This window comes from Carcharodon carcharias, chromosome 21 (genome assembly GCF_017639515.1).
Source record: "Carcharodon carcharias isolate sCarCar2 chromosome 21, sCarCar2.pri, whole genome shotgun sequence".
In the NCBI taxonomy this organism is placed as follows: Eukaryota; Metazoa; Chordata; class Chondrichthyes; order Lamniformes; family Lamnidae; genus Carcharodon; species Carcharodon carcharias.
In genome coordinates, this window is record NC_054487.1 from 33,166,178 (window position 1) to 33,185,066 (window position 18,889).

At 40.8% G+C, this 18,889-nt stretch overlaps 1 protein-coding gene across 5 annotated transcripts in view; it reads left to right on the forward strand.

Moving 5' to 3' along the window:
- Positions 1-12,955, forward strand: part of pparab (peroxisome proliferator-activated receptor alpha b) — a 269,353-nt gene extending 256,398 nt beyond the window's left edge. For all 5 annotated transcript variants that reach the window (XM_041215595.1, XM_041215594.1, XM_041215596.1 and 2 more), the window contains one exon: positions 10,482-12,955. In XM_041215595.1, coding sequence (XP_041071529.1) covers positions 10,482-10,729 — 248 coding nt within the window. In that variant the 3' untranslated portion in view covers positions 10,730-12,955. The remainder of the gene's footprint in view (positions 1-10,481) is intronic.
- Positions 12,956-18,889: the final 5,934 nt, after the last annotated feature.

Genomic DNA, 18,889 nt, shown 5'->3' on the forward strand with positions numbered 1-18,889 from the left:
TCAATGAACAAGACAACCATTTTGTTTGTATAGGGCAGAGGCAATGTGAGATCAAAAGCAACCGTAAGCCTCCAACTGTCTCCACAGGAACCAAAGTGAAAAGTACCTCATTTTGAATTTGTAAGCTGAAAATGCTTTGCCTGGTGTCTGGTTAAGCCTATGAGTTGCTGTTGCCTTAATGGAGATTAGTTTGGGAATTTGTTGAAAGTTATGATCGTAGTAATTTGTTGCCATGTATATATTTAACTTGTGTAAGTTAATAAAATGTTTCATTAAGCTTAATATAAAGCCCCTTGAGAACTGGTGGTCTGATTCCTGAATTTAGAGATGCATCTCAAACATGCCACTTAAAATATAGGTTATGACAGTTGTTTAAAGTTTCCCTCTGGGACTTTTAAAAATAACTCAGCTTTTCCAACTGCACGGTCATAACATCTGTGCTTCAGAGAGCGGGTGTGACTCAGGTTGCAAATGACTCCTGGTGGTCCTCCAGTGTCAGTAGTGGCCTTTTAGGGTCCGGAGAGTAAATGCCTGCTGACGAACCTAAAAAGGAAGAACAAGGACATGTCATTAGTTAAAGTCATCGCACTGTCACTGTGCATGCCAGGTACCCTGGTGAGACAATGGAGATCTGCATCATGGTGCCATCATCTTCCAATGATCAATGGGGACTCCAGGTTCGAGGCTCACATCAATGAAGAGACTACTTTAGAATGGCTGCATAAGCCAAAAGTCTCATCTCTGTGCACTGCATTCCTAACTTCATGTGGCAACCCCACCTCCCCACGCACGGTTGCATGTGGGGTGTGCTAGCTCTCGAGCCCAGGGGCATCTTGCTCGTATCTCGAGAGGATTAGGAGGCTAGCAGGGTCTCCGCCAGTCTGCGACCTTTCTATATTGTTGTGGGCTGTCTTCTGTCTTCTCCTGAAACAACAGAGGAGCCTTGATTTAGTCCACTCTGTACATGCAGAGCCATTTTAGCCTGGGCACCTGGCAGGGCACATCTAAGCCGTGGCCCTCGAGCCGCAGAGCACTCAGTCCAAGCAGCCAGTGCTCACCCCATGGCCAGCTCCGGCATGATTGACAATTGGTACTCAGACACCATCACCCCAAGACTCACGGAGGGACGACCAGACCTTAACACATCTGCACACTGACCCACGCCAACACAGTACACACCCTCCCTGAGCGCAGCAGGTTATTAAAGTGCCTACGGCACTACACCCATGTGTACGGCACCACATCATGACTGCTCACCATTGCTGCCACCTCCTCTCATGCACTCTTGGTGAGATACGGTGGCCTTCTCCTCCTATCCCTGGGGACAAGGGTGTCCCTCCTGGCAGCCGCCACCTCCAGGAGAACAGCAAGGCACTCATTAGAAAAGCTGAGTGCCCACCCGACCTGCCCTCCTACCTGCCGTGTCTAGCCTCACTCTGGTCCAGTGCAAAGGTTCAGAGGACGTCCCCCGTGGCAGCCTTCCAGGGACTGCCTGGGCCACTTTTAAACCGGCCGCCGGGTCACAATTGGGCATCAGCCGACAGGACCTCACTCGGCCCTTCCCGGCCAGTGCGGAGCACGTTTCATACTAGGCAGGCCTTAATTGGGTCCTGGGCCCGCCCGCCTGATGAGAGGAAAATCCTGCCCCCTGAGTACTACACAGTGGCAACTCCTACCAATGCACTTGTGGCAGGTAGGTTGGTAGGATGAGGTCAAGTAAATTTTTCTTTGTGTTTGTCTCTCACTACCTGCTGCAGGCGCAGTCTGGCAGCTATGTCCTTCAGGGCTCAAACTGCTCAGTAATGATGCTACCAAGCCACTCGCAGTGATGGACATTGAAGACCCCACCTAGAGTACATTCTGTGACCTTGCTACCCTCAGTGCTTCCTCCGAGTGATACTCAACATGGAGGAGTACTGATTTATCAGTTGAGGAAGGCCTTCACACTCAATTGTAATAAAATAAGGCTGATTCTGGAATGTGCAGCAGGATCAAAATCAGGCTCATGGCTTTCCTATGATGCCCATCACCTGCCGGATTCATGCACAAATACAAATATCATCACTCTGTTCTTTTAGCACAGATCCATGTTATCTCATTGGAAGATAAGAATTTTACAGCACAGAAAGAGGGCAAACAACCCATTGTGCCACATCAGGGCCTTTGGATGCTTGGGGAGAAATATCTTTGTTCTGCATAAGTAATGAATTGAGAAACTTGATATCAGATTTATTCACTACTGCTTGATATACACTGTTATCCTGAGAGCCTGATATCCAAACATCATTATCTGAGTTGAACAGTTAGCCAAAGCAGCTGGATATCTAATGTGTAGTTACTACATTATATCTTTGATTTTTTTTATTTGTTTGTTCACGAAATGTGGGTGTTGCTAGCGAGGCCAACATTTATTGTCCATCCCTAATTGCCCTTGAGAAGGTGGCGGTCTACCTTCTACCGCTGCAGTCCATGTAATTTAGGTACACCCACAATGCTGTTAGGAAGAGTGTTCCTAGATTTTGACCCAGCGGTAATGAAGGAATGGCGATATATTTCTAAGTCAGGGTGGTATATCGCATGGTAGGGGAACTTGCAGGTGGCGTTCCCATGCACCTGATTCCTGTATCTTTACCTGGTGATAGAGATCGTGGGTTTGGAAGGTGGTGTTGAAGAAGCCTTGGTGAGTTGCTGAATTGCATCTTGTAGATGGTACACACTGCTGCCACTGTGCGCCAGTGGTGGAGGGAGTGAATGTTTAAGGTGGTGGATGGGGTGTCGTTCAAGTGGGCTCCTTTGTCCTGAATGATTTTGAGCTTCTTGAGTGCCATTGGAGCTGCACTCATCCAGGCAAGTGAAAAGTATTCCATCATACTCCTGACTTGTGCCTTTTAGATGGTGGACAGGCTTTGGGGAATCAGGAGGTGAGTTACTCGTTGCAGGATTCCCAGTCTCTGACCAGCTCTTGTAGCCACAGTATTTATATGGCAGGTCCAGTTCTGCATCTGATCAATGGTAACCCCCAGGATGTTGATAGTGAGGGATTCACCGATGTTAATGTCACTAAATATCAAAGGGATATGGCTGGATTCTCACTCATTGGAGATGATCATTGCCCACCACTTGTGTGGCGCAAGTGTTAATAAATGATCAACCTATACTAATTCAAATAGAAAAGATGCCCCCAAATTATTTGGAGATTTAGGGCCAGATTTTCGACTGTGTGAAAGCATGTTTTGGTGCTTGAATGGCCAACTTAGAAATCCAATTTTCCTCCGCATTCCTGACCCCACACCATTTTTCTCTGGCCATTTGTCTGTGAGGAATGCCTAATATGCAAAACGCGCATCTGCCCCTGCTGAGATTAGGTTCCCCATTTTAAATGGAGGAGTAAATAGGATTTTCCTTTGCACGCCATTTTCATCTGGTGGTGCAGTTTTGGAAGAGCCTAGTAAAAGCATGTCAGTTTCAATAGTTTGTGAAGAAAATGAAAACTTGCTGAGTCTGGAACCTTCTGAAATGTAAGTGTAAAGTGTTTTCACATCTTCAGATGTCATTATTAGGTGTTGTGTTGCAATGTAGATGTGTTTTTAATGCAGTGATTATCATAGGGATCTATATTTTAAAGGTAAGTTGACCCTTACATTGACCAGCCTTGTGTATTTGTTCACATGTATTGCAGTAGTTTTCCAAAAGAGAAAACACTATAATGCTGTGTAAAATGTTACAAAATGTCCGGCCAACTTGTGTCTCTCTTTTCTACTGTGATTTCACAGACTCCAACTGATAAAAATAGCTGGTTTGTGACACTTGAAAAAAAGTCTACACTTGAAAGGTATCTAACCACCTGCTTCCTTACATCGATTAGCAGGCACACTGCTTTGAAATTGAAATATGCACCTTCTGATCTTCCTGAGCTCAGAAGAAGATTCGGCCCTTAGAATTCAACTTTATTACAGTACTATATACGACTTTGCAATAATGAGATGAAAATTGCTGGAATTTGGCTGCACTTGGCTACCGTGGTTTCTAGGTGTTTCATTAGATAACTAACAGTAAACATTGTGTTTGCTCAGCTGGTTTCGGTTCATGGACTTTATACTTTTGTTTTTTTCATGGGATATGGGCATCACTGCCAGCATTTGTTGCCCATCCCTAATTGACCTTGAGAAGGTGGTGGTGAGCCACTTCTTGAACCACTGGAGACCATTTGGTGTAGGTACACTCACAGTGCTGTTAGGGAGGAAGTTCCTGGACTTTGACCCAGAGATAGTGAAGGAACCGAGATATAATTTCACCTTGGGTTGGTGTGTGACTTGGAGAGGAACTTATAGGGGGTGGTGTACCCTTTCATCTGCTGCCCTTGTCCTTCTAGAGGTAAAGGCTGCAGATTTGAAGATTCTGACGAAGAAGACTTGGTGAATTGTTGCAGTGAACCTTGTAGATAGTACGCACTCCTGACACCGCAATGATGGTGGACGAAGTGAATGGATAGGGTGCTGATCAAGTGGGCTGCTTTGTCCTGAATGGTGTTGAACTTCTTGAGTGCTGTTGGAGCTGCATTCATCCAAGCAAGTGGATGAGTGCAGCTCCACTTGTGACACTGCTGACTTGTTGCCTTGTAGAGATGATGGAAAAGGTTAAGGTAGTTGGGAGACAAGTTGTTTGCTGTAGAACTCGTGATCTGCTCTTGTAGCCACAGTATTTGCATGGCTGGTTCTGTTAAGTTTCTAGTTAATGGTTATGGTAATGCTGTCGAACATCAAAAGGAAGTGGTTAGATTCGCATTTGTTGGAGATGATCATTTTCTGGCACTTGTAGGCGCCGATGTGGGCTTTGCTGGCTGGGCCAGCATTTATTGTCCATCCCTAGTTGCTCTTGAGAAGGTGGTGGGAGCTGCCTTCCTGAACCACTGCAGTCCATGTGGTGTAGGTAAACCCACAGTGAAGGAACGGCAATATATTTCTAAGTCAGGATGGTGAGCAGATTGGTGGGGAACTTCCAAGTGGTGCTGTTGCCATCTATCTGCTGCCCTTGTTCTTCTAGATAGTATTAGTCGTGGGTTTGGAAGGTGCTGTCGAAGGAGCTTTGGTGAATTCCTGCAGTTCATCTTGTAGATGGTACACACTGCTGCTACTGTGCGTTGGTGGTGGACGGAGTGAATGTTTGTGGATGTGGTGCCAATCAAACGGGCTGCTTTGTCTTGGATTGTGTCAAGCTTCTTGAGTGTTTTGGGAGCTGCACTCATCCAGGCATATCGGGAGTATTCCATCACACTCCTGACTTGTGCCTTGTAGGCAGTGGACAGGCTCTGGGGAGTTGGAAGGTAGGTTACTCATCACAGGATTCCTAACCTCTGACCTGCTCTTGTAGCCACAGTATTTATATGGCTAGTCCAGTTCAGTTTCTACTCAATGGTAGCCCCCAGGATGTTGATAGTGGGGGATTCAGTAATGGTAATGCCATTGAACATCAAGGGGCGATGGTTGGTTGGATTCTGACTTGGTGGAGATGGTCATTGCCTGACACTTGTGAGGTGCGAATGTTACTTGCCACTTGTCAGCTCAAGCCTGGCTATTGTCCAGGTCTTGCTGCATTTGGACATGGACTGCTTCAGTATCTGAGGAATCGCGAATGATGCTGAACATCCCCACTTCTGACCTTCGTTGATGAAGCAGCTGAAGATGGATGGGCTGAGGACACTACCCTGAGGAACTCCTGTGGCGATGTCCTGGAACTGAGATGACTGACCTCCAACAACCACAACCACCTTCCTTTGTGCTAGGTATGACTCCAACCAGTGGAGAGGATTCCCATTTGGCTAGGGCTCCTTGATGCTACACTCTGTCAAATGCTGCCTTGATGGGCAGTCACTCTCACCTCACCTCTGGAGTTCAGTTCTTTTGTTCATGTTTGAACCAAGGCTGTAATGAGGTCAGGAGCTGACAGAACCCAAACTGGGTGACAGTGAGCAGTTTATTGCTAAGCAAGTGCCCCTTGATAGTACTGTTGATGACCTCTTCCATTATTTTACTGATGATGGAGCATAGACTGATGGGGTGGTAATTGGCCGGGTTGGATTTGTCCTGATTTGTGTGTACAGGACATACCTAGGCAATTTTCCACATAGCCGGGTAGATGCCAGTGTTGTAGCTGTACTGGAACAGCTTGGCTAGGGGCGTGGCAACTTCTGGAGCACAAGTCTTCAGTACTATTACCGGAATATTGTCAGGGCCCATAGCCTTTGCAATATCCAGTGCCCTCACTGCTGCTTGATATAACGTGAAGTGAATCGAATTGACTGAAGACTGGCATCTGTGATGCTGGGGACCTTCATAGGATGTTACTTGTGTGTTAAGTGTTTCGTTACTATGAAGACACCTGAATACATAGTAAAGCACAAAAAGGGACTAGCATTGTTCGCAAAAGTACTCCAGTGACAGTTTGGTGGTTGATATGATGACAATGAATTTCCATAGTTCACCAATGACATTACTGTTCTTCAGTTTTCTTTTCCATTGCACAAGATTAAGAGTAATTTTTAACCTATTCTGGTAACTCAGAAGTACTGGTTGGGCCAAGTGAATTTAGCTTTTCAAGGGAATATACCTTTTTTTGTAAAATTATATGCTTCTGTAACTCACAGATGTGATATAAAGTAAATAACTGACTTTGCAACAGTGAAATACTGAAAAATATTTTCACTTAATAACTGTTTCTGGGTTAACTTAGTTTCATTTGGTACTTGTTTCTCTGCTTAAATCGCAGAATTATTACAGCACAGGAGGCCTTTCAGCCCATTGTGCCTGCACCAGCTCTCTGAATGAGCAATTCCCTTAGTGCCAGTCTCCCACCTTCTCCCCATCACCCTGAACATTCTTCCTTTTCAGATAATAGTCTAATCCCCTTTTGAATGCTTCGATTGAACTTGCCTTCACTACACTCTTGAGCAGAGCACTCCAGATCTTAACCACTCATGAGAAAAAACTTTTTCACGCTATTGCTTTTGCTTCTTTTGCCAATTACTTTAAATCTGTGGCCCCTCGTTCTTGATCCTTTCATGAGTGGGAGCAGTTTCACCCTATCCGCTCTGTCCTGACCCCTCATAATTTTGAATACATCTGTCTTCTTTTCTCCAAGGAAAACAACCCTAACTCCTCTGATCTATCTTCATAATTAAAGTTCCTCATCCCTGGAATCATTCTTATGAATCTTCCTGACTTTTCTTAAATATTTTCACCCTATTGTTTCCTGTTACTTGTTTGCAATGTACATTGCTGGACGTTGAGGAACTGAGTTTGATAACCAGAGAGATGAAGCTTGCAACTGTTGTAGGGTTGCCTCAATCTCTCAGGATTTCTTTTTGCTTCTTTAGTTCCCTGAATTGATTTCAGATGTTTTTGAGGAACTTGTAAACTTCAGTTGTAACTTTTCAAAACCCACTTTAACTCTTTCACAGTTCATATAGGTTTGAACAAAATGCTGTATTGACAGTTAGCCTACTTGTGTATTAATAGGTCATATCTTGTATATCAATATATCGTATCTTGCCAATAATTGTTTCTTTTCATAACCGAATTGGTATTCCACAATTTTAACTCTTGAAGGGAAATACCACTTTAGACCCCCTTCCCGAGCTTTGACAATTTAAGCTATGTAAAGTCATGTGTGGAACAGAATATTTTTCCTGTCGTGCATAAAATTGTAATTCTGAACAGAGTGAAGCTCACTGACTACCTAAGAGTAACAGAGTAGGTTGTAGTGGGGTTGGGGGCCAGTGGTGCGAGGGTGGGAGAGGAGGGGAGATCAAAAACAGTTGATTTTCCCTGGGTATTTTTTATCCAAATTCAAGAAAAAGTAAATTCTTCCAAATCAGAGAGCCTAATTATTAAAATTTTGGCTCTCAGTAGGTTTGGCCCCACCAGTCAGTTCCTGCTGATCATGTAGATCCTGATTCTGATTTTCTGTCATTACAAACTTGTTAAAACACAGTGCAGGTGAGGCTAAAAATGATCAAGTGTCAGAGACCTGCACTATCTCAGTCTCTGACAATTGGTCCTATGACTGTGATGCGCTCAAACCAGTGTGTGTAACCTTTCAACTGACTCGCGCATGTATTTCCACTGGTGCTAGGTGCTGCGCAAGAACTATGCACCTTCTGAGGCTCCCCCCTCCTTCTTAGAGGTTAAAGTTGGTCCCTCAGGGCTGATGCCTGCAGTTGCAGAGGTTTCTCCTGTGGGGGGATGAGGAAGGGCACCATCATCATTTGAGATGATTTCAGAAGTACGCGCTTCCTACAGACACACTTGCCATTGGAAATTGTTAACCAGGATTTCACTCTTGGCCCTGTCAAAATTGAGACACACATTTCTTCCCAAATGCTGCTAGCCACCAAAGCCAAACACATCAATGCTTCCTCCCTGCTCTTTTCTCCAATTACCCCACACCTGCCTTCAGCATAACTTGTCCAGGAGAGAGCCAGGGGCCCTTGGAATCTCACCACCCCAGGGCCATCCGTGCATTGGTTGGCTGCCATCTGCAAGATCTCTTCCTCCAGATTTGGTGCAGTTCCTCCAGTTGATGACATCTCATGGACATTATGTGCCCTCTAACCTGCGAAGAAAAAGGGACATTGTCATGAATCTTCTGTGGAAATCTTCTGTACTTTTATGTCCATTGTTGGCAGCCATTACTTCGCAATGATCCTTGCAAACTAATAGGTCTTGTACTTCAGATCTCCCTGCAACCCCACCCCACCCCCCACCCAAAATCCTCCAGTGCCATGCAGTGTGGCATGACTGGCTTCATTCCACCTTCTGCAAGTGGCCCAGATGCTAGGCAATCCTACACTTTACATGGGTTGAGTGCCCTAGCATCCATTCTTAATTAGCACATTCATTTAGATAATATCACTACCTTCAATACCTCTGTGTTCTTTTGTCTGTGACATCTTTTGATTATGTGCTCCTATCACTGCTTGCTTGTCCCTACAACCCCCCGCCTTTACATTCGCTCAGTTCTGTGGAAGGGTCATGAAGACTCGAAACGTCAACTCTTTTCTTCTCCGCCGATGCTGCCAGACCTGCTGAGTTTTTCCAGGTAACTCTGTTTTTGAATTAAAAAAAAGCTATCACCCAACCGTCCTGTAATAATTTTCCATAGTCTTGGTCACTCTTCTTAATCTTCCCAGCCCTATGGGTAAAAATCTGTACTCCTGAAGTACCTCATTATAACTAAACCCTTATTTCTGATATTATCCAAGTGAATGTATGTTACATATTTATATCCTTATATATTTGGAAGATTCATTTCCAAGCCCTACAACCCAGAATCGGTTGAAAGTTTCCCATGCAGAATAGAATACTAAATTTTCCCGCCAAACCTATCTTTTTGCATGGCCTGCAAATACAGAATCTGTATCCCTTGGGTCAATTTTTCTTGTAAAGGGAAACCCTCTGAATCTTCAAGAAAAGCACTTACCAAAATCTTAAAAGAACTTTTATACAGTTAATGCGGCCTTCCCTAATAGGGTATATCCAAATTTGAAAAAAGATTGCTACATCCTGTACTGTGTATCAGCCCCAGAGACTGGCAATAGCACTGGATGCTTTTGCTGGTGAAGTTGGCATACTTCCTAATGTATGTTGGTTGTTGTTTTAGTTGTGTGTGTAAAAAATAATCTTTTGGTTTGAGATAGGCTATGGACATGAGAACTTTTGGTTGAGTTGGGAGTTTATGGTGAATGGAAGACTGGTAGATTGAGTGTTGAATCTGGTGGTGTCAAAAACATGGATGGGGGTTTCAATAGCAGATGTGTTAAAGCTGGAACAGAGGTGGGTAATATTATGGAAGTTGAGGGAGGAGGTACAGGTGAGATATTGGAATTAGAAATACAGCTCCAGGTCATATAGGGAACTGGACAACAATTTGCATTTGTGTAGCACCTTTAACTTGTATCCCAAGGCATTTCAGAGGAGCGATGTCGACAAAATTTGATAAAGTCACAAGGATATATTATGACAGATGAACAAAAGTTTGGCCAAAGAGGCAGGTTTTAGGGAAGGAATGGCTTAAAGCCAAAGGCATAAAGGAGGGGAGAGAGGTGTAGAGATGGAAAGGTTTAGGGAGAGAATTCCAGAGTTTAGGACCTGGACAGCTGAAAGCATGGATACTAATGGTTGAGCAATTAAAATAGGGGGGTGCACAACAGGCCAAAATTAGAGGAGCACAGAAATGAGGGGTCATCGAGCTGGAGGAGATTGTGAATTGTCTGATTCAAATTGAGACAGTGGTTGGGATATGGAATGGTAGTAGTGGCAAGTGTATGGAGCTCCTGGCAGTGGCTGAAGACTATTGCTTTGATCTTCCAAATATTTAAAATATAGCTTTAAATTTAGATTATATTGCAGTTGAAGCTGAGTTTTATAACAACTTACAAAAATAAAATCCAGGATGTTTAGCTTTAAACATTTTTTTTTTAACAGATCGACCAGGTCTGGTTAATGTATCACAGATTGAACAGATGCAGGAAAGTATTGTTCAAGCCCTTCGCCTCCATCTGCACAGCAACCATCCTGATGCCATCTACCTGTTTCCTAAACTTCTCCAAAAGATGGCTGATCTCCGCCAGCTGGTTACAGAGCATGCTCAACTTGTCCAGAAGATCAAAAAGACTGAAGCAGACACTTTCCTACATCCACTTCTACAGGAAATTTACAGGGATATGTACTAATATTATTGCAGTCTTTTAGCAATATCAGAGGTTATAAATCAGAGGTCCACTAAGAATAATTAAGAGTGCAAAGATTACTTATTAGTCAATTAGTCACTAGTTACACGGTGCTTCTCTCAGGTTTGTTTAACATGATTGACTGAATGTTGTGCCTTTTGAGACAACATAGTATATGATACCTGCTCAAGTTTAGAGCAAATTTTGAAATCAATTGGGTTTATTAATCCAATATATATTTTGTTTGTAACTAATTCAGATTATTCAACTTGCTCACTTGGCAACAATTATGGCCCAAAATAACGAAGCTATTCGATTGCTTTCTAACGTAAGATGAAAATCTCATAGTTTAATTTTGCAGTAAGCTATGAAAGGTACGATTTCTCATGAGTAAATTAATTCAAAACTGTTAATCACAGCATTCAATAGTCCACGGTGTGAAAGCTTCTGCTGGTATTTCATACAGCCTCTTGCTTTCAAAGTTTGATAATTGTTTTACAAATTCAAACTATGCAACTTATTATGTTTTCATCCATAAATTAATTGAAATAAATTTTAAGCATACACATTTTTAAGTAATCGATGTAAGCTATGTATTATTGTACACTTTGCACAAAAAAAGGGAAAAACCACTACTTTAAAATGTGAAATTTCCAAGCAGAATATATTGGAATCTATTATTATTATAGTATAATTCTTACCCATCAGATAAAGAAAACCCAGACCCCCTCCTAAAAATCAATTAAAGAAAAGCTAATGGACTGACTAGCAGATCCATAACTGCCAACAATGGTTTATGAATGTATAGCAATAATTTATGGAATAAAATAACAATGATTACTGTTTATAAAGAACAAGAAAGAAGGGGTTATGGTGTTCAACCTCAGAATGCTTTTATCTTGAGTGAGATTCTGATTTGAAAGATAATTTACAAGATTGGGCAGAGATCAGTGCTGTCAGGTCTCTACTCTTTTAAAGAGAGTAAGAGGAAAGAAGAATGTTGAATCTTAGTTGAAATATAAACTGAAGTATGAACCATTATGAAGTACAAAAGAATAGTGAATAATGTGCTTATTAGTTGTGCACAACCTCTGGTATATGCTGCACTAACCTGTAATGTCTGCTTTTAAGAATGTGGCCCAAAATTTCTTCACTTCTTCAAAACTGTCAAAGATGCCTTCCCTGGCGTTCTTCTATTTCCTGCACTTGCCAATTGCAAACATGGCAAGCCCTATGGGAGTTTTTAAAAATTAAGTACTAACTTCAGGCTCAAAATTGCTTTGTGCTTGATGAGAAGTAAAGCTATGATTAAAGGTAATTCTTTTCATTGGAATGAAACAATGAGAAAATGTTAATCAGATTTGTAATTTATCATGTTCCTGTTAAATACATAAATACTTTATGGGGATAATTTTCTGATGATTTTAGAGCAAATTTTATCCCTTTGCCCTTCAAGGAGGTGCAGGGGAAATTACCTTTTAAAATGATTGGCAATTAGAATCATAGAATGGTTACAGCACAGAAGGAGGCCATTCGGCCTACCTAGTCAATGCCAGTTTTCTATAATTGTATTTCAGCTAGTCCCACTCCTACACCCCTTTCTCCATTGACTTGCAAATTTTTCTCTTCGAGTCCTTATCCAATTCCTTTTTGAAAGCAACAATCGATTTTGCCATCTTCTCAGCCAGTACAGTCTCGATTCTAATATCTCACTGCATTAAAAAAAACGTGGTCTCATGTTGCTTTTGGTTCTTTTGCCGATCACCTTAATTCTCTGTTCTCAGGCTCTTGACCTCTCCACCAAAGGGAACAGATTCTCTCTATCTACTCTGCCTAGACTCCTTATGATTTTGAACATTTCTATCAAATCTCAACAACTACTTCTCTAAGAAGAACAACCCAGCTTCTCCAATCTATCCAAATAACAGAAGTTCCTCATTCCTGGAACAAACCCCATAGATCTTTTCTGCACTCGTTATAAAGGTTTCATATCTTCCTAAAGTAATGTGCCCAGAATTGGACATAGTTGAGGCCAAAGTAATATTCTTTAAAGGTTCAGCATAACTTCCTTTTTACGAGCATACAAAATAAAATCAGAATAAAATTCGGCTCCTTGAGCCTGCTCCACCATTCAATAAGATCATGGCTGATCTGTATGTGTTTTGAATTCCACATTCCCATCTACCACCGATAACCTTTGATTCCCTTGCCAAACAAGAACCTAGTTACCTCCACCTTAAAAATATTCAATGACTCCACCTCCATCGCCTTCTGAGGTAGAGAATTCCAAAGTCGCACAACCCTCTGAGAGAAAATGTTTCTCCTCATCTCTGGCCTAAAAGGGCAATCCCTAATTTTAAAACAGTGCCCCCTAGTTCTAGACTCACCCACAAAAGGAAACATCCCTTCCACGCCCACCTTGTCAAGATTGTTCAGTATCTTATATACTTCAACCAAGTCACCCCTCACTCTTCTCAACTCCACTCTTTTAAACAAGCACAGTCCGTCCAACCTTTCCTTATAAGACAACCTGTTCATTGCAGGTATCAATCTGGTAAACCACCTCTGAACCACCTCCAATGCATTTACATCCTTCCTTAAATAAGGAGACCAAAACTCCTATGTCTTGATTTCTAAAACCCGGGAACACGTGCTTTTTTAACCACTTTCCCATCCTGGCGCTCCTTTTGAAATTGTTCCCTTTAATTTATATTGCCTCTCCTCATTCTTCCTACCAAAATCTATCACTTCACATTTCTCTGCATTAAATTTCATCTACCACATGACCACCCATTCCACCGGTCTAAGTACTCTTGAAATATTTAACATCCTCCTCACTCTTCACAATACTTCCAAATTTGATGCCATCTGCAAAGTTTGAAATTGTGCCCTACACCCAAGTTTGAGTCATAAATATATATCAAGAAAAGCAGTGTTCTTAGTACTGACCCCTGGAGAACTCCACTGTATACCTTCCTCCATGCTGATAAACAACCATTTACTCTGTTACCCTGTTTCCTGTCGCTCAGCCAACTTTGTACCTGTGCCACCACTGGCCCTTTTTATTTCAAGGGCCTCAACTTTGCTGACAAGCCTATGATGTGGGACTTTCTTAAGTGCCTTTTGGAAGTCCATATACACTATATCAACTGCATTACCCTCATCAGCCCTCTCTTACCTACCCAAAACACTCAGGTAAATTAGTTGAACACAATTTGCAATCCATGCTGGCTTTCCTTAATTAATCCACATTTGCCCAAATGACTATTAATTTTGTCCCAGATTATTGTTTCTAAAAGTTTTCCCACTACCGAGGGAAACTGACTGACCTGTATTTGTTAGGTTTGTTAACAAGGGTATAACATTTACAGTTCTCCAGTCTTCTGCTACTATTGCCATATATCAGGAGGATCAGAAGATTATGTCCAGTATCTCTGCAATTTCCACCCTTACTTCCCTCGGCATCCTCCAATGCATCCCACCTGATCCTGGTGACTATTCAACTTTAAGTACAGCCAGCCTTTCTAATGCCGCCTCCTTATCAGATTTAACTCATGCAATATCTAAATTACATCCTCTTTCACTGAGGTGGCAGCATCTTTTCCATGGTTAAAAGCAAGTGCAAATGATCCATTTAGTACCTCAGCCATGCTCTTTGCCTCAGTGCATAGATCCCTTTTTTGATCCTTAATTGGCCCCACCCTCCTGTTACTACCCTTTTACTATTTATATTCCTATGGAAGAATTTTGGACATCTCTTTGTGTTAGTTACCAGTTTTTTTTCCCTATAATCTCTCTTTGCTTCTTATTTCCTTTTTTCACTTCTCAGAACTTTCTATATTTAGCTTTGTTCCCACTTGAATTGTCAACCTAACCTGTCATTTCTTTTTCTGCTTCGTTTTCACAGAATCTCACAGTGCAGAAGAGGCCCTTTGGCCCATCGAGTCTGCACCGACACGTGAGAAACACCTGGCCTACCAAGCTAATCCCATTTACCAGCGCTTGGCCCATAGTCTTGAATGTTATGACATGCCAAGTGCTCATCCAGGTACTTTTTAAAGGATGTGAGGCAACCCGCCTCCACCATCCTCCCAGGCAGTGCATTCCAGACCGTCACCACCCTCTGGGTAAAAAAGTTTTTCCTCACATCCCCCCCCCCACCCCCAAACCTCCTGCCCCTCACCTTGAACTTAAGCCCCCTCGTGACTGACCCTTCAACTAAGGGGAACTGCTGCTCTCTCTCCACCCTGTCCATGCCCCTCATAATCTTGTACACCTCAATCAGGTCGCCCCTCAGTCTTCTGTGCTCCAACAAAAACAACCCAAGTTTATCCAACCTCTTTTCATAACTTAAATTTCACGCACTATCTCTTTGTCATCCAGGGTGGTCTGGCATTCATTGCCCGACTTTTCCCTCTAGTGGGAATGCATCTTGACTATACCCAATCCATCTCCTTTTTAATTGTTCTTTTAAGAGTCAGATGTTAAAACTAATGTTGTGAAATGGCAACCAGCCAGACAATCTTCAAAGTTTTTATTTTGTATAACAGTTTACAGCGTCACTAATTTTTGCAGAATAGGTGTCTAAGAGTGACGATGTTTATGCCGATCCTGGGTGTCAATAAATGAAGATCTGTAGGCCAGATTTTTCCTTCATGAGGGACCCATTTTTAAAACATTCTGTGGAGTGATGAAAAGCCTTAACTAGCTTGCTTGCTAACTACTTCATGACAGCTGGATGTTCCCCCCATGCCAATGTTTCGTTGAAATAACTGGAAAAACTAGTGGATTATTAAACTTACATTTAACCAGCAATTATAGTATAATAAAAATGTACAAATTAAGCAATCGTATATTTGTATTTACATGTAGAAATTTGAATGGTACTACCACATGCCTTCTGTCTCAAAATAATAGTAATCCGCGTTCATGTTTGGGGCTTAAGCACTATCTTAACCCTTGTATGCTGTAACTGTGCTTCAGTTGCGTAGGATTGTATTTTTCTACTAAAACTTTTATGACATTGTATATAGATTGTGTATTTTTTTCTATCAAATATATAATTTTTTTGAGTCCTTCAGAGGTTTTGTACAAGGACATTCCTTTCTTCCACCAAATGACTCACAAATAAATATAGGTAATTGAGTGTGAAATAATGTGTAGATTGCAAAATATCAAAATAAAATGGTGAGGCAAGACTGAAATAACAAAATGTCAAAAAAGGATAAATTCAGCATAGCAATGTTGCATCTTCAAATTGTTGTTTATTTTTACTTTTATTACCAGGACAAATTGGTGCATTAGTTCATTAAATTTAAAATTCCTAAACTTCACTTTTGAAAGAATACACTAGTTAATTTTTCAAAACACCAGTCATTTACCATTATCCTTTTGAATTCTAACATTTGTATTTAACATGACAGGTGTCTTTCAAATGTTGGGCTATAAATTTAATATTCTACAGAGTTTAAGTTCAGTAGTGAATGGAAATTTATAATGTAACTATAATGATATCTACAACTCAAAGGAGCACTTGTTCTCGTCTATACTTTCACCTCTCGGTTTCTTACTATGATCCTGAAACCAATTGAGCTATTTCCCCTTTCTTAGTTGGTATTAATGCAGCAAATCAATCCAAAAAGCAAAAATTTCATAAATTTTCCATTGTCTTTGGATGGTGCACTTTCATTGTACCTACTGGACATTTTCATTTTTGCAGATAAAGACAATTTCTTATATTTTTAATAGAAAAATGTATTAAGTCTGCTTAGTATGAAGAGTAAGAGTTTTAGATTAATTCAGTTTAATTCAATTTAGGCACCTGTGTTTTTCCAGCTCTGTAGAAATTGAAGAACAAGTATTATGATTCTGAAGTTTGACTCAACCAATACTTGTTTGTATGTATATGGCTGACACAGTGCAATCACTAATTTCTTCTCCCATGCATTCTTTGTTGTTTCTGGATGTGAATTCTTGATCATGGTACCTAACAGTCCTGGTCTTTATTTACTGTCTTATTTCTAAGAATCTCAGGCACAATAAAAGCGGGATACTGGTAATTGCATAGGCCATTGCATTGGAGTTCATCATCTGGTTTCAGACGGATGGCTGTAATCTAAGATGATGGAGTATTGACAAATCAAAGCTCACTGTGCCAGAGTTAATCTAATTACTTGTAAAATCACAGGGAACCCAAGTAAGAGTACTGGATTCCAATTAAGGAGCATCACAAAAAACAAAAGAATGGCAATGATGCCCTTCACCATATGAGGGAGATAATTATTCTTGAAGTTTGGTTACAGTGAGGTAAAGTACTTATTCATTTATGGGATGTGGGCATTGCTGGCTAAGCCAGCATTTAATGCCCATCCCTAATTGCTCTTGAGAAAGTAGTGGTGTACAGTTCAAAACACTCAACACTGTAATTTACCAGTTCTGCTGATCAGATTTTGACTGATGAATTTATTTAGGAACTTCATAAGTTTATTTTTGTAATGCAGCCTACCAGCCTTAATGCCTTTCCTTCTCCCTATGCCTATTTTCAATATAACAATGTGCTCAACCCATAGAGCACCTTTGGTTGAGACAGAGCTGTCTTTTAATACCATACTGCTGATGAGGAATATGTTGCTAAACTGATTTTATAGAAATTATAAAGAAATAGTAAAATCAGAAAGTGCTTCCATTGAAAAAGTGGGAACTACTCAGGTACCAAAAAACTCTATCATTGTCCACCAGTATCCTATTTACAGCAATGAAATTAATTATTCATAACCTAATGAAAATGGCACTAAGCAAAGCCCACTTTCAAATATGGTGTGCTTATTATTTTGTACCTTATGTACCTATTTTCTCATCACATAATGCACAGACATTGCAAGCAAAAGTGGCATTTAATGGATAGCTAGGAATGTCCAACAAAGCCTAACACAAGTGAATTGTTCTGATGGCCTCTCAGATGCCGGAAGCAAAATCTGAGATTTAAAGCTTTATTGGAACCCTTGAGACTGAATTATGCTTTCTAAATGCACTTAGATTATTATATGTGCTACTTACAATGTTTTTATTTAGTTATTGTTTTTGTGATACCATTGTTCCTTTTTCTCCCCCTCTAAATTAAGCAGTGTTGAATTTACTTTGTTTCACATTATATCATTATAACAGGAAGGAGGTTGGCGCACCCTTTGTAAAGAGGTTGCTGAAGGTGTTATAGCATCAAGTGACAAGGTTTGAGTTAAAATATTTTTTTGAAATGTTACCAAGATATTCCAACATTTGGTGCATAAAGGAGAAGTGGCTAGTGTCACTCTTAATTGGATATTTTAGATTGAGTCTCTGATACTGGGGTAAAATCTGACTAAATGTTGTCTTTCATCGTGACTTATGGTTCAGTTTCATATCTGGGTAATTGGGTAGCACACATTTATGGTGGTATTTAGATCTTGGTGCTTGGTTTCCTTCACAGTGGTATACTGTATATAAAAATGATCCACTTTATACTCTTCTTTAATAATTCATTGAAAGGAAACTTAGTCATTTTTGGTCGATGATGCAAAAACAGGAAGTCACGTATAGATGTTATTGCATCTATAAGATTAGCCATTGGTCTATCTTGTATATTGACTGTTTGCTTTCTGTTGAGATACTAGCCAATATAATACTCAAATGCAAGACTCCTAAACACAAACAGCTGAAAGAGGTTTCTTTCTATACCTCTAGGGCAGAGGTCATCAATGCCTTTTGCAAACTAAGACGAGTGAAATTTTTTTAAAGTTGTAACAGAATTGTATATATTATGAGTTGAAGTAGTTTTCTTTCCTCAGGTTAAATCACGTACTTTCTTTCAGAAGGTGTGTAAATATAGATGGATGCTGTTTCTGAGAAACAGGTTGAAAGCCAAGCAGTGGCATTAAAATCCTAAAGAGAAAAATATAAGTTAATTTTGCACTTTACCATGAAATGTATTCAGCAATTCATCTATACTTTTGCAGAGAACTTTTAGCAACATAAGCATGCGATTTGCATGGGGAATGCTGCTAGTAAGAGGATTGTCAGGATATGTATGATAGTAGATCTCATCAATGGTGAAATTAATCCTGTTTTCACTAAAAAAAATGTATTGGGATTTTGTTCTCTGTAACTTAAACATAAGGGATTGCGCTT